At 54.8% G+C, this 10179-nt stretch overlaps 2 protein-coding genes across 7 annotated transcripts; one reads left to right on the top strand and one right to left on the bottom strand.

Annotated features, from left to right (window-relative positions):
* The first annotated feature begins 140 nt into the window (after positions 1 to 140).
* Positions 141 to 2899, top strand: GPS2 (G protein pathway suppressor 2). The gene is made up of 11 exons (XM_032139750.2): positions 141 to 228; positions 442 to 604; positions 966 to 1075; positions 1160 to 1272; positions 1404 to 1483; positions 1575 to 1657; positions 1839 to 1992; positions 2091 to 2180; positions 2268 to 2347; positions 2435 to 2530; positions 2720 to 2899. Exons 2-11 carry the CDS (start codon positions 511 to 513, stop codon positions 2801 to 2803), a joined length of 984 nt encoding a protein of 327 aa, XP_031995641.1. The 5' UTR covers positions 141 to 228; positions 442 to 510; the 3' UTR covers positions 2804 to 2899.
* A 203-nt stretch (positions 2900 to 3102) lies between these two features.
* EIF5A (eukaryotic translation initiation factor 5A) lies at positions 3103 to 8567 on the bottom strand. Of its 6 annotated transcripts, none has more exons than XM_032139751.2 (6): positions 8449 to 8567; positions 5741 to 5926; positions 4444 to 4548; positions 4085 to 4216; positions 3915 to 3988; positions 3103 to 3744 (listed from the first exon to the last, which is right to left on the bottom strand). In XM_032139751.2, the coding sequence occupies exons 1-5, from the start codon at positions 8515 to 8517 to the stop codon at positions 3926 to 3928; spliced, it is 555 nt and encodes a 184-aa protein (XP_031995642.1). In that variant the 5' UTR covers positions 8518 to 8567; the 3' UTR covers positions 3103 to 3744; positions 3915 to 3925. The 6 variants fall into 6 exon arrangements, with proteins under 6 accessions (XP_031995642.1, XP_031995643.1, XP_031995645.1 ...); XM_032139752.2 differs by lacking the exon at positions 8449 to 8567 and adding an exon at positions 7806 to 7958; XM_032139754.2 differs by lacking the exon at positions 8449 to 8567 and adding an exon at positions 7670 to 7684.
* Positions 8568 to 10179: the final 1612 nt, after the last annotated feature.

Genomic DNA, 10179 nt, shown 5'->3' with positions numbered 1-10179 from the left:
CGAAATTACAGCTGAGGATGCCAAGGCCAGTCTGCAGCGCTCGTCGCTCGCGTTCCCGGCGACGGGGTTTGTGCGCCGCGGGCACCCGTCGCAGCGCGCTTCCGCCTTCTTTCACCCAACCTGTGAGGTCGGCCGCCGCCGTGACTCCGGAAGGACTCGGTCGGGCCGCCGGATGTGACGCACAGGCCAGGGCGCGCCGGAGCCGCTGAGAAAGCGCAGAGAAGGCGGGTAGGGAGGGCCAGCGTCCCGGCTGGCGGGGCAGGGAGCGGCAGCACCGAGCCGGGGACCCCGGCGCCGCCCGCGCGCGCGGTGACGCGGGGGCTGCGGTCCCGGCCGGGTGGCGGGTTCCTGGGACACGTGACCGAGGCGGCGAGCGGGCCGGGAGGACGGGCTTCCGCCTGGGCCGGGCACGGCCCCCTCTGAGCGCCCGCCTCCCCGCAGGCCCCGTCGGAGGTCTGGCAGTCAGAGACAGAGCCGGGCGCCCACGGCCCGAGCGCCCACGGCAGCACCATGCCCGCACTCCTGGAGCGCCCCAAGCTTTCCAACGCCATGGCCAGGGCGCTGCACCGGCACATTATGATGGAGCGGGAGCGCAAGCGGCAGGGTGAGCCGGGGCCATAGCGGGGGGACACACAGCCCAGAATGGCTCCTGTACCTCAAGGCTGGCCTCAACCCACCGGCCAACCAGCGCGCCCGCTGCCGAGCGCAGAGGAGGGAAGGAATAGCCCCGTTGTGGTGGGATTTAAGCGTCCTGTTCCACGCTCCAGAACCCTTGAGATGGGAAGGACCTTGGAGAGCACCTGATAAAGCCTCTCTGTTCCCTATTGCCGCGATGGGGAGCTTGTTCCCTCGAGGCAAAGAGCACACAGGCGTGTTGGGATGACTGGGTTTTGCTGGTTTTCAATCTGTAACGTTGGAATTGTTTTCACTACCCTGCCTCTTCTTCATTCTGCCTCATTCTCCAGAGGAAGAAGAGGTGGATAAGATGATGGAACAGAAGATGAAGGAGGAACAGGAGAGAAGGAAGAAAAAGGAGATGGAAGAGAGAATGTCACTAGAGGAGACCAAGGAACAAGTAAGCAGTCCTTTGAACTCTCCCGGTTTTGATTTCTTCCCTCGACTCTCCCTGCCTTCATCTTCTCTTCCCACCCCATCCCAGATTCTGAAGTTGGAGGAGAAGCTTTTGGCCCTACAGGAAGAGAAGCACCAGCTTTTCCTGCAGCTCAAGAAAGTTTTACATGAGGAAGAAAAACGGAGGCGAAAGGAACAGAGGTGGGATCAGAATGCTAAAAACTGAAATGGGGGCCAAGTGGAACTGGGACCAGGTAGTAAAAGAACCAGTGTTTAATGGCAAAAGAGAAGGCATCTGTCCTTGACTTTGACCTGTCTTCCTTTCACTCCAGTGACCTGACCACCCTGACATCAGCCGCATACCAGCAGAGCCTGACTGTTCACACAGGAACTCATCTCCTCAGCATGCAGGGTGAGGACTAAAGAAACCACCTGATGGAACCGGCCTTCTTGGAGGTCGCAGCCTCCCATTTCAGCATCATGAAGTCCTTCTCCCTTTCTAGGGAGCCCTGGAGGACACAATCGCCCAGGCACCCTCATGGCAGCTGACAGAGCCAAACAAATGTTTGGACCCCAAGTGCTTACGGTGAGAGTAGGATTGGATGCCTAGCCCCTACTACTTCCATCCATGCATCCTTGCCACCAGTATTCAAGTCACAAACATATCAAGCACTTAAGTTTAGGGGGAAATGGGGCATACAGATATACACAAGTCACTGGGTTTCAGCTTTCAAGTTTATAGGTGAGTTCTCATTCTCCCTCCTTAGACCCGGCACTACGTGGGCTCAGCAGCTGCTTTTGCGGGTACACCAGAGCATGGACAATTCCAAGGCAGTCCTGGTGGTGCCTATGGGACTGCTCAGCCCCCACCTCACTATGGACCCACACAGCCAGCTTATAGTCCTAGTCAGCAGCTCAGAGGTGAGTAATAGAAGGGATGGGGCTTGGCCTTCCTCAAGGTCAAAGGAGGCATGCCATTGAGTAAAAGGTTATAATGGCTCTGTCTTTTCCTTTCTCAGCTCCTTCGGCGTTCCCTGCAGTGCAGTACCTATCTCAACCACAGCCACAGCCCTATGCCGTGCATGGCCACTTTCAGCCCACTCAGACAGGTGATAACATCCCATGCAGGAGCTCTAGCTCTCTGGGTCCTCCCCTCCGTTTCATTTTCGTCTCACATGCCCCACTTCCCCACCTAGGTTTCCTCCAGCCTGGTGGTGCCCTGTCCTTGCAAAAGCAGATGGAACATGCTAACCAGCAGACTGGCTTCTCCGACTCAGTGAGTATGGCACCTTGGGAAGTCAGGATTTGGGATATGTTAAGGGGAGCTTCAGTATGCCTCAGGCCCTGACTCTGTTCTCTGCAGTCCTCTCTGCGCCCCATGCACCCCCAGGCTCTGCATCCAGCCCCTGGACTCCTTGCTTCTCCCCAGCTCCCTGTGCAGATGCAGCCAGCAGGAAAGGTAAGAATGGTAATAAAATTTACCTGTCACAATCCCTACACTAGGGATCCAGAAAAGCAGGATTAGGTAGGTCAGGTGGCCCACATCATCTGGTTTTTCCTTCCTCTTTGGGGGTGGTTATCAGTAGGGTATTAAGTGGAAGGGAGAGTACGCCCAGTGACAAAGCCCTCTTTTCATCACCACCGCCAGTCAGGCTTTGCAGCTACCAGCCAACCTGGCCCTCGGCTCCCCTTCATCCAACACAGCCAGAACCCGCGATTCTACCACAAGTGACCATCAGATTATATCTTCAACACCATGCCCCCCCACCCCATCGTGGGTGAGGGTACCCCGTGTGTCCCAGGCCAATAAAATCTACCTGCCACTGCCCCTGGCTGCTGCTGTTTGTGTTGCCTCCCACCCAACTGTCTGGAATAGGTCAAGGCTGCTTGGAGGGTGGGGGGATGGCTGGCAGGTCCACAGCAAGTCAAAGTGATAGACAGCGGGTTCCAGTGAACTCAGTGGCAGAGTTCAGTCTTTTTGTGGCTTCCAAATATGCCCATTTAATTCAAATAAGCAGCTGAGTTGGGGGCTTCATATTAAACTTGTAGTTTTATTCAGGTTTGATTTTAACAAATGTGTCGGGGAGAGAGCCCGCAGGGAAGGGTAAAGCCCATGGGGGCAGGGCCCTCCCAGATGCCTGAGGAGGGGGCAGGTCCCCTCCCCTCTCCTCCTCTTCCCTCCCCATCTAAAGGGGTTTGGGGAGAGACACAGGCAGGGGAGGGGGCTGGTCCCCAGTCTGTTGGGGTGGTGCTCAGGGTAAAGGGCTATGGGCAACAGGGGACCAGACCAGGGATGAGTGGGGAGGGCACAAGGACCATTTGCCAGAATCCACCGCTTTCTGATTCCAGATTGAATTAAAAAAAAAAAAAAAAAAAAAAAAAAAAGACTAAACCACAAGCAGCACCCACCCTCTTCTCCCCCACCAGGGCTGTAGTGTGAGGGGAGAAGAGGAGGGCAGCTTCACCAAGGCCACGGCTTCGCTCGCTCCTGGCCAAGGGAGCTAGGTGAAGGGCAGGGGCTCCCCGACAGATTGAGGGGGTGGGGAAAACCAAAATAAAACGTCAAATAAATTGTGTAGGAGGAGTCCAGCCTAGGACCAGGCCAGAGCCAGGCCAGGCTGGGGGAGGGGGCCTCTGCAGGTTCGGAGGATCACTGCTGCCACCACCGCCACCCTAGGTAGAAGAGAGAAATTAGTAAGACAGGATAATGCTTTCAACAGGAAGAATAGGGAGGACAGGGCCAGGCTAGGGGCAGAAAGTAAACCTGGAACAATTAAGACCAGGGCAGCTCTGCCGAGGACAACAAAATGTGAAAGGGACAGTGAGGGATTTGTCACACTCACCTGGGAGCCAGTTATTTTGCCATGGCCTTGATTGCAACAGCTGCCTCCTCTGTCATGGCAGACAGCACCGTGATCTGGAGGAGCAAGAGGGATAGCCAGGAGATATCTGAGCTCAGGAAGAAACGTACAGAACAAAGCTGAGCACAAAAGCAGGGAGGGAGGCACCATACCAGGATCTCTTCTCCACAGTCGTACTTCTGCTCAATCTCCTTGCCAAGGTCTCCCTCAGGGAGACGAAGGTCCTCTCGTACCTCCCCGCTGTCCTGGAGCAGTGATAGGTACCCATCCTGGATGCCAATCAGCTGGGGGCAGATAGGGAAGGAGGCTGAAGGTAGTAGGCCCAGGGAGGCTGACATGACAGTAAAGGCTCTGATAGACAAACTGGACTGATAGCAGACTAATACCAAACACCCTCTCCTGCCATTTCCCTCCTCTCTCCCAGCACAAGCTCTCCTGATCAGTCCCTATCCCCCAACCCCTCCCTCCACCATAAACCGCTAACCCATCCTCATCCAGACCATCTACATACCTGGAAATCATTCCTTTTGATGTTGGGGACATCCATATTATGAGTTGACGGGCAGATATCTTCATATTTCTTCCCAGTAAAGATGTCAATACCAACCAGATGGACCTGTATGTATGCATCACAAAGAGAAACCCAACCAAACTCTAAAACGGAGGAAATTAAGGCTCAAATTGACCTTGCCTGATGAGGGAAGTCAGACTACATTGTTGGGGCAAAGACTGGAGTGTTGGAATTGAACCAGTCAACTTAAGAAATAGTAAAGCCTCTTAAAGAAAAAAAACAGGCTAAAAAACCACCCTTGAGATTGGGGTTGACAGCACAAGAGAAAACTGCATGGCAGGCTTGGAGAAGACAGTTACCTTGATAAAAGATAAGATGCTAAGAGTCTAGGGGAGTGGGAGGAGTCTGCGTAAAAGTTTGGAAGTGTTTCCCGGACACCAGGAGAAGGAGGTGAGAAATTGGGAAATAAGGAAGGTAGAAGGGAAAGGCTAAGAAACTAAGAAATGTGAAAGAGCTGAAGAAAAAAAGGACTTGCAGGGAGATCAGAAATAACTATGTAGCTAGAAAATAAGGAAGCCAGAAGAGCACAGAGAAGGATCCAGACACTAGAGAATAACCCAAGATCAATGTCAAGTCAAAAGATGGAAAAACTGATTAAGGAAAAACACCACAAGAAATTCGACAAGAACGAATCAGGTTGAAATTCTAAAGAGACAAGAAAAGTCTGAGGTGATAAGGGAAGTGCTAGCAAGAATGTTAAAACCCATGAAAGTATGGAGGCTCAAGGAACCAAAGGAGAGTGGGATGGGGCAGGTAGGGGCAGTTTGATCCTGCATCAGAGTTCCAAAGGGAAAGCTAGAACCGGAGAATGAAGCAGCAAGGTGATCTGAAAGCTCAGAGTTAACACAGGAGTCCTTCCAGGGGAAGGCCGCATTCTGGTAGAATTGGAGAAACCCTGGGTAATGTGATGGAAACAACCACCTACAACGGCTCAAGGGAAGAAAGAAAAAATGAAAACCAAGAATAAGGAAGGAGCAACTAAATAGCTAGAGTATAAAGGCCTAGGAATTGAAGAGACTGGCACAAAGCTGGAGAAACGGAGGGACCGCCAGAGAATGATGCGGGGACAGAAGGGTAACCACAGAAGAGGCTGAAGACTGGGGAGCAGGTGTAGTTGTCTGAATGGGTATGAAGGCTGAGTGCTAAACAAAAAGAATCAGACAGTAAAAGCAGAGTTAAAGGAAAGTCAGCATACTGGAGGCATGGGAAAGGCAAGATGCGGAGGTGAAATTCTAACCTTGGCGTGGCCGTGCTTGCCAGTCTTCGAAGTAGACATCTCGACGATCTTACATGGCCGGCCTTTGAGCACCACAAAGCCATTCTTACGTAATGCTGAGCACTGCATTGGGAAGGTGGCTGAGGCCCCTGCATCTCCTGTCTCGAAGTCCAAATCATCTGCCATTTTAAGAGGCTTCGATTCCAACTAGAGCCAAGAAGAGAACTGAAGTGAATAAGCATGGAGGTTAACAGGACCTCCAATCTATCCCATTTCTCTCTAGAAACATTTTCCCAACTCTTTATTCCATTACCCACCTAAAATAAAGTCAAAGTTCCTGAACTTAAAATACTGACTGGGCTGAAATATACTCAAGAACTGGTGTGTGTATGGGAGGGTGGAATAGCTGGTTTCTCCCCCATAAATCAAAGCTAAAGTGGTGGCTTGGGAAAGGAAGGCTCTAGGGAGCTGGAATGTCAAATCTCAGAGATGAGAAAAGGCCTACTTCCTGGGAGGGGGGAGGACTCAGGTGTTACTTGCCACTGAAACCAACCACCCCTCTTCCCCACATATAGCCAGGGCTATAATTAGGTGAGCAGTTATGATCCAGCAAAAGGGCAGGGCTAATGTGGGGGGGGGGAGGGTGGAGACCGGAGGACAAGGCCCCACCCATCTGTTACACCGCCTCCCCCGCCCCCCCACATCCACACACAAACCAGTCACTGCTACAGGAAACCACAAGGCCTCTTTGGGGGATTCCCGCCTCGCCAACATGCACTTGCAACAAGCCAAGGGGGAGAAAGCAAAGTTGTTTCCGAAATGATCCCCCTGCCAAACACCTCGATCTTGGTTCCCAAAGAGAACCCAGGAACCCAGCCTCTCCTGGAAGGCCCTCCCACTTTTCCCAGGATGCATCTGTCCTGTCGGCTTTTCAGGCCGGGCCAGTACAGTCAGTAGAAAGTGGGAGAGATGGGGGGTGGTGAATGACAATAAAATGAAAGCAAAAGGTTGGTAGTAGTGAGTAGTAGCAAATCATACTAGGCTAGTAGAGTTAAGGACTTCGAAACCGTGGAACTCCCAAACCAGTTACAACGGGAAGACAGTGACAAGGTGAAGAACGCCTATCACGGTGGGAAACTCATCTGCCTGAGGCTTTTAGGCGCTGTCCACCCGGGCCGACAGAAGAGTTGGGCTCCTGTCCAAATGCCCTCAGTTTCCCCATTTCTCCGGCCTCCCAGCTCTAAGGAGTGCCACTTACACCTGGCTGGCCGCCACACTTCACAGGAGGGTTTTGCAGGAAAGCTCCTGGGGCCCTTGAGGTTGGGAAGCGCTAACATATGCCTGCAGCAAGCCCTCCGGGGTGATCAGGACCCGAGCCTCGGGCTTCTCCCACTCCTCAAAATCCCAGGCCCCCTCGGAACCCCCGCGAGGACTAGCTCTCCCCGCGCTAGGGGCTGCCGGCTCCTGCCGACCATGTGGCCGTTCGGGGCTTCCGGTGGCCGGGACCTGGGGGGAGGGGTCCCCGCGCTGCCATGCGGCCCTGGTCCACGCTCGGCCATGCGGCCCGCGACCCCGAGGGCAGCCTCCCGTGGGGGGCACTTCCGGTGTCGCGGCCGCCCCCTCCTCAGAGACTGCGCCAGGCCGGAGCCACGCCGCCTCCCCTCCCCCCGGCCGACCGCCAACCCCCCCATCATGCCCTCTCACCGAATAGCCCCCTCCCCCACCTCACGTGGCCGCGCTGCGCCAGGTCCTCAACGGCCCAGGTACCCTTGCCCCGGTGGGCCGATCTGGCCCCTGGCCCTCGCCCTGGCGTGGCCGCCTGGCGGCCTCTCCCGCGTGGCTGCCTTGCGGCTCGCCCGTCCCCCGCCCTGCGTCGCTCCAACGTCACCGGGCCAGCCCCAACCGTCACCCCGCGCGCCAAGCGGGGAGCGCGCCCGCGCCTCTTCTCACCTCGCGCCGTTCTCTGGCCGAACCGGTGCGGCGGCGGCCGCCGCTCCCCTCTGCCCCCTCCCCGACCCCCGCGCAGTTCCATCTTCTCCCGGGCCCAAGCCAAGGTACCGCGCACGCGCGCCCTGCCCGCTCTCACCTCGCGCGAACGCACTGACTCGACCCCGTCCGCTCGCCGCGAGCCCAACCGCTGCCTCCGAGCCCGCTGCCGCTGCCGCCGCCGCCGCCGCCTCTACCGCCGCCGCCGCTGCTGCACACGGGTCTTAGTACGCAGGCGCCGACTCCCCACTGACCAACCAAGCAGCCCTATGACAGCCGCGCAAGCGTGCTATCTATCTCCTCCGCCCTCCACCCCCGCACTGCGCAAGCGCACATACCCTCCCCATCTCCACCCTCCCTCCCACCTACCCGTCCAATGACGCGCATACGTGACCCCGCCCCTCACAAACCCTGAGCGTTTTCAACTAATCTGCAACGCGCAGGCGCACCCGGTTTTTTAATCTCTTCAACCTCATCTTCCCTCCCCTTGATAGACCGCTCGTCCTACCGGGCAGTCCTTGCGCCTGCGCAATAAGGAGCCCTGCACTCCACACCCTCTAAAGGAAACGCCTGGGTCTCAGAACGCATGCGTGTTCGGAATCCTAAACGCCCCTTCCACCTCAGACGTCGTCTGTACGCTGGGCGTTGAAAAGACCACGCCGCTAGATCACTTGTCTCGTCTAGAACGCATGCGTCTCAGGATACGCCCCACCTCGGCTTTAACTGGACTTAAAACGACTCACACGTTTCAGAAAACTTGCTCTGGGGGGTGGGCCCCTTGTCTTGCAATCAGTCCCTCCAGTTCCACACATGCGCGGGAGATGTCTTTCCGCCCCACTCTTCCTTGCGCGCTAGTGTGGTCGGGTTCCCACCCATCTCGGCTTCACTTCTCTAAATCGAACGCCTATGCTGTGCCATAGAGTTCACCCGGGAAGACAGAGCGGTCCTGCGGCTGACACCATCTTGTTTAAACCCTCAGTCCGTATTGGTCTCTATGGCATCCATAGAGGCCATTCCTCTCTGAGGTCCTCAGTAAAGAAAGATAGTATTACTGTGTTTTCCCCCACTGTGCTCTGCGGTTCCCAAAAGTATTGTCTACGAGGTCCCTTAGAAAAAAATGCCTATAAAAAAGAGTGGTGGGCCGGGAGCGGTGGCTGACACCTGTAATCCCAGCACTTTGGGAGACTGAGGCGGGCGGATCACCTGAGGTCGGGAGTTCGAGACCAGCCTGACCAACATGGAGAAACCCCGTCTCTACTAAAAATACAAAATTAGCCGGGCGTGGCGGCGCATGCCTGTAATCCCAGCTACTCGGGAGGCTGGGACAGGAGAATAGCTTCTCCTGTGGAGGTTACCGTGAGCCGAGATTGCGCCATTGCACTCCAGGCTGGGCAGCAAGAGCGAAACTCAGTCTCAAAAACATAAATAAATAATACAGAAATAAAATAAAATAGTGGTAGGCCGGGCGCGGTGGCTCACGCCTGTAATCCCAACACTTTGGGAGGCCAAGGCGGGCGGATCACAAGGTCAGGAGTTCAAGATCAGCCTGGCCAACATAGTGAAACCCCCGTCTCTACTGAAAATACAAAAAAATTAGCCGGGCATGGTGGTGGGCGCCTGTAATCCCAGCTATTCGGGAGGCAGAGGCAGGAGAATCGCTTGAACCCAGGAGGCGGAGGTTGCAGGGAGCCGACATCACACCACTGCACTCCAGCCTAGGCGACACAGCGAGAGACTGTATCTCAAAAAAAAAAAAAAAAGTAGTATGTTAGATTACATTGACATTGTCTTAATCATAGGAGACCATGAAGCTGGAGACGAGCTATCTTCCCAACTTTATTTTCTTTGCCCTCTCTCTCTCCGCCCCCCATTTCGCTTTTCCCGAAACTTCGTAGTCTTCTTTCAATTCCTGGGTTTCTTGCACTACCTTCACGGCTGCCTTGTTGGATAACGAGACTGAAACAAGCGGCCAGGCGCGGTGGCTCACACCTGTAATCCTAGCACTTTGGGAGGCCAAGGCGGGCGATCACTTGAGGTCAGGAGTTCCAGACCAAGCTGGCCAACATGGTGAAACCCCGTCCCCACTAAAAATACAAAAATTAGCCGTGCGTGGTGGAGCGTGCCTGTAATCCCAGCTACTCGGGAGGCTGAGGCAGGAGAATCGCTTGAACCCAGAAGGTGGAGATTGCAGTGAGCCGAGATCTCGCCAATGCACTCCAGCCTGGACGACAGAGCGATACGCCATCTCAAAAAAAAAAAAAAAAAAGACAGAAACAACCGACCAAAGATCTTGGGATCTCATCCTTCTTTTGTGTCTTTAAGGAATTACTTCAGATAGCTCTGCCTTAATTTTCTTCCCATAAAATGAGAATAATAATGATTCCTGAACTTCCCAACTTTTCAGGACGTTGCAAAAATTCTGCAACATGGGCTGGGCATAGTGGCTCATACCTGTAGTCTTAGCTTTTTGGGAG

This window comes from Hylobates moloch, unplaced genomic scaffold (genome assembly GCF_009828535.3).
Source record: "Hylobates moloch isolate HMO894 unplaced genomic scaffold, HMol_V3 SCAFFOLD_19, whole genome shotgun sequence".
Classification (NCBI taxonomy): domain Eukaryota; kingdom Metazoa; phylum Chordata; class Mammalia; order Primates; family Hylobatidae; genus Hylobates; species Hylobates moloch.
The sequence above is the reverse complement of the archived record's forward strand: the minus strand, read 5'-3'. Positions and strand labels throughout refer to the sequence as shown.

What these genes read in the sequence shown, in the direction of transcription:
- GPS2 (XM_032139750.2), top strand. Translation starts at nt 511, where the DNA reads ATGCCCGCACTCCTGGAGCGCCCCAAGCTTTCCAACGCCATGGCCAGG. An exon ending in CGGAGGCGAAAGGAACAGAG is followed by an intron (nt 1,273 to 1,403) that starts GTGGGATCAGAA and finishes CTTTCACTCCAG; the next exon opens with TGACCTGACCACCCTGACAT. An exon ending in AGATGCAGCCAGCAGGAAAG is followed by an intron (nt 2,531 to 2,719) that starts GTAAGAATGGTA and finishes CACCACCGCCAG; the next exon opens with TCAGGCTTTGCAGCTACCAG.
- EIF5A (XM_032139751.2), bottom strand. Translation starts at nt 8,517, where the DNA reads ATGTGTGGAACTGGAGGGACTGATTGCAAGACAAGGGGCCCACCCCCC. An exon ending in GAGCAAGTTTTCTGAAACGT is followed by an intron (nt 5,927 to 8,448) that starts GTGAGTCGTTTT and finishes TCTTGGCTCTAG; the next exon opens with TTGGAATCGAAGCCTCTTAA. An exon ending in TCAAAAGGAATGATTTCCAG is followed by an intron (nt 4,217 to 4,443) that starts GTATGTAGATGG and finishes ATCTGCCCCCAG; the next exon opens with CTGATTGGCATCCAGGATGG.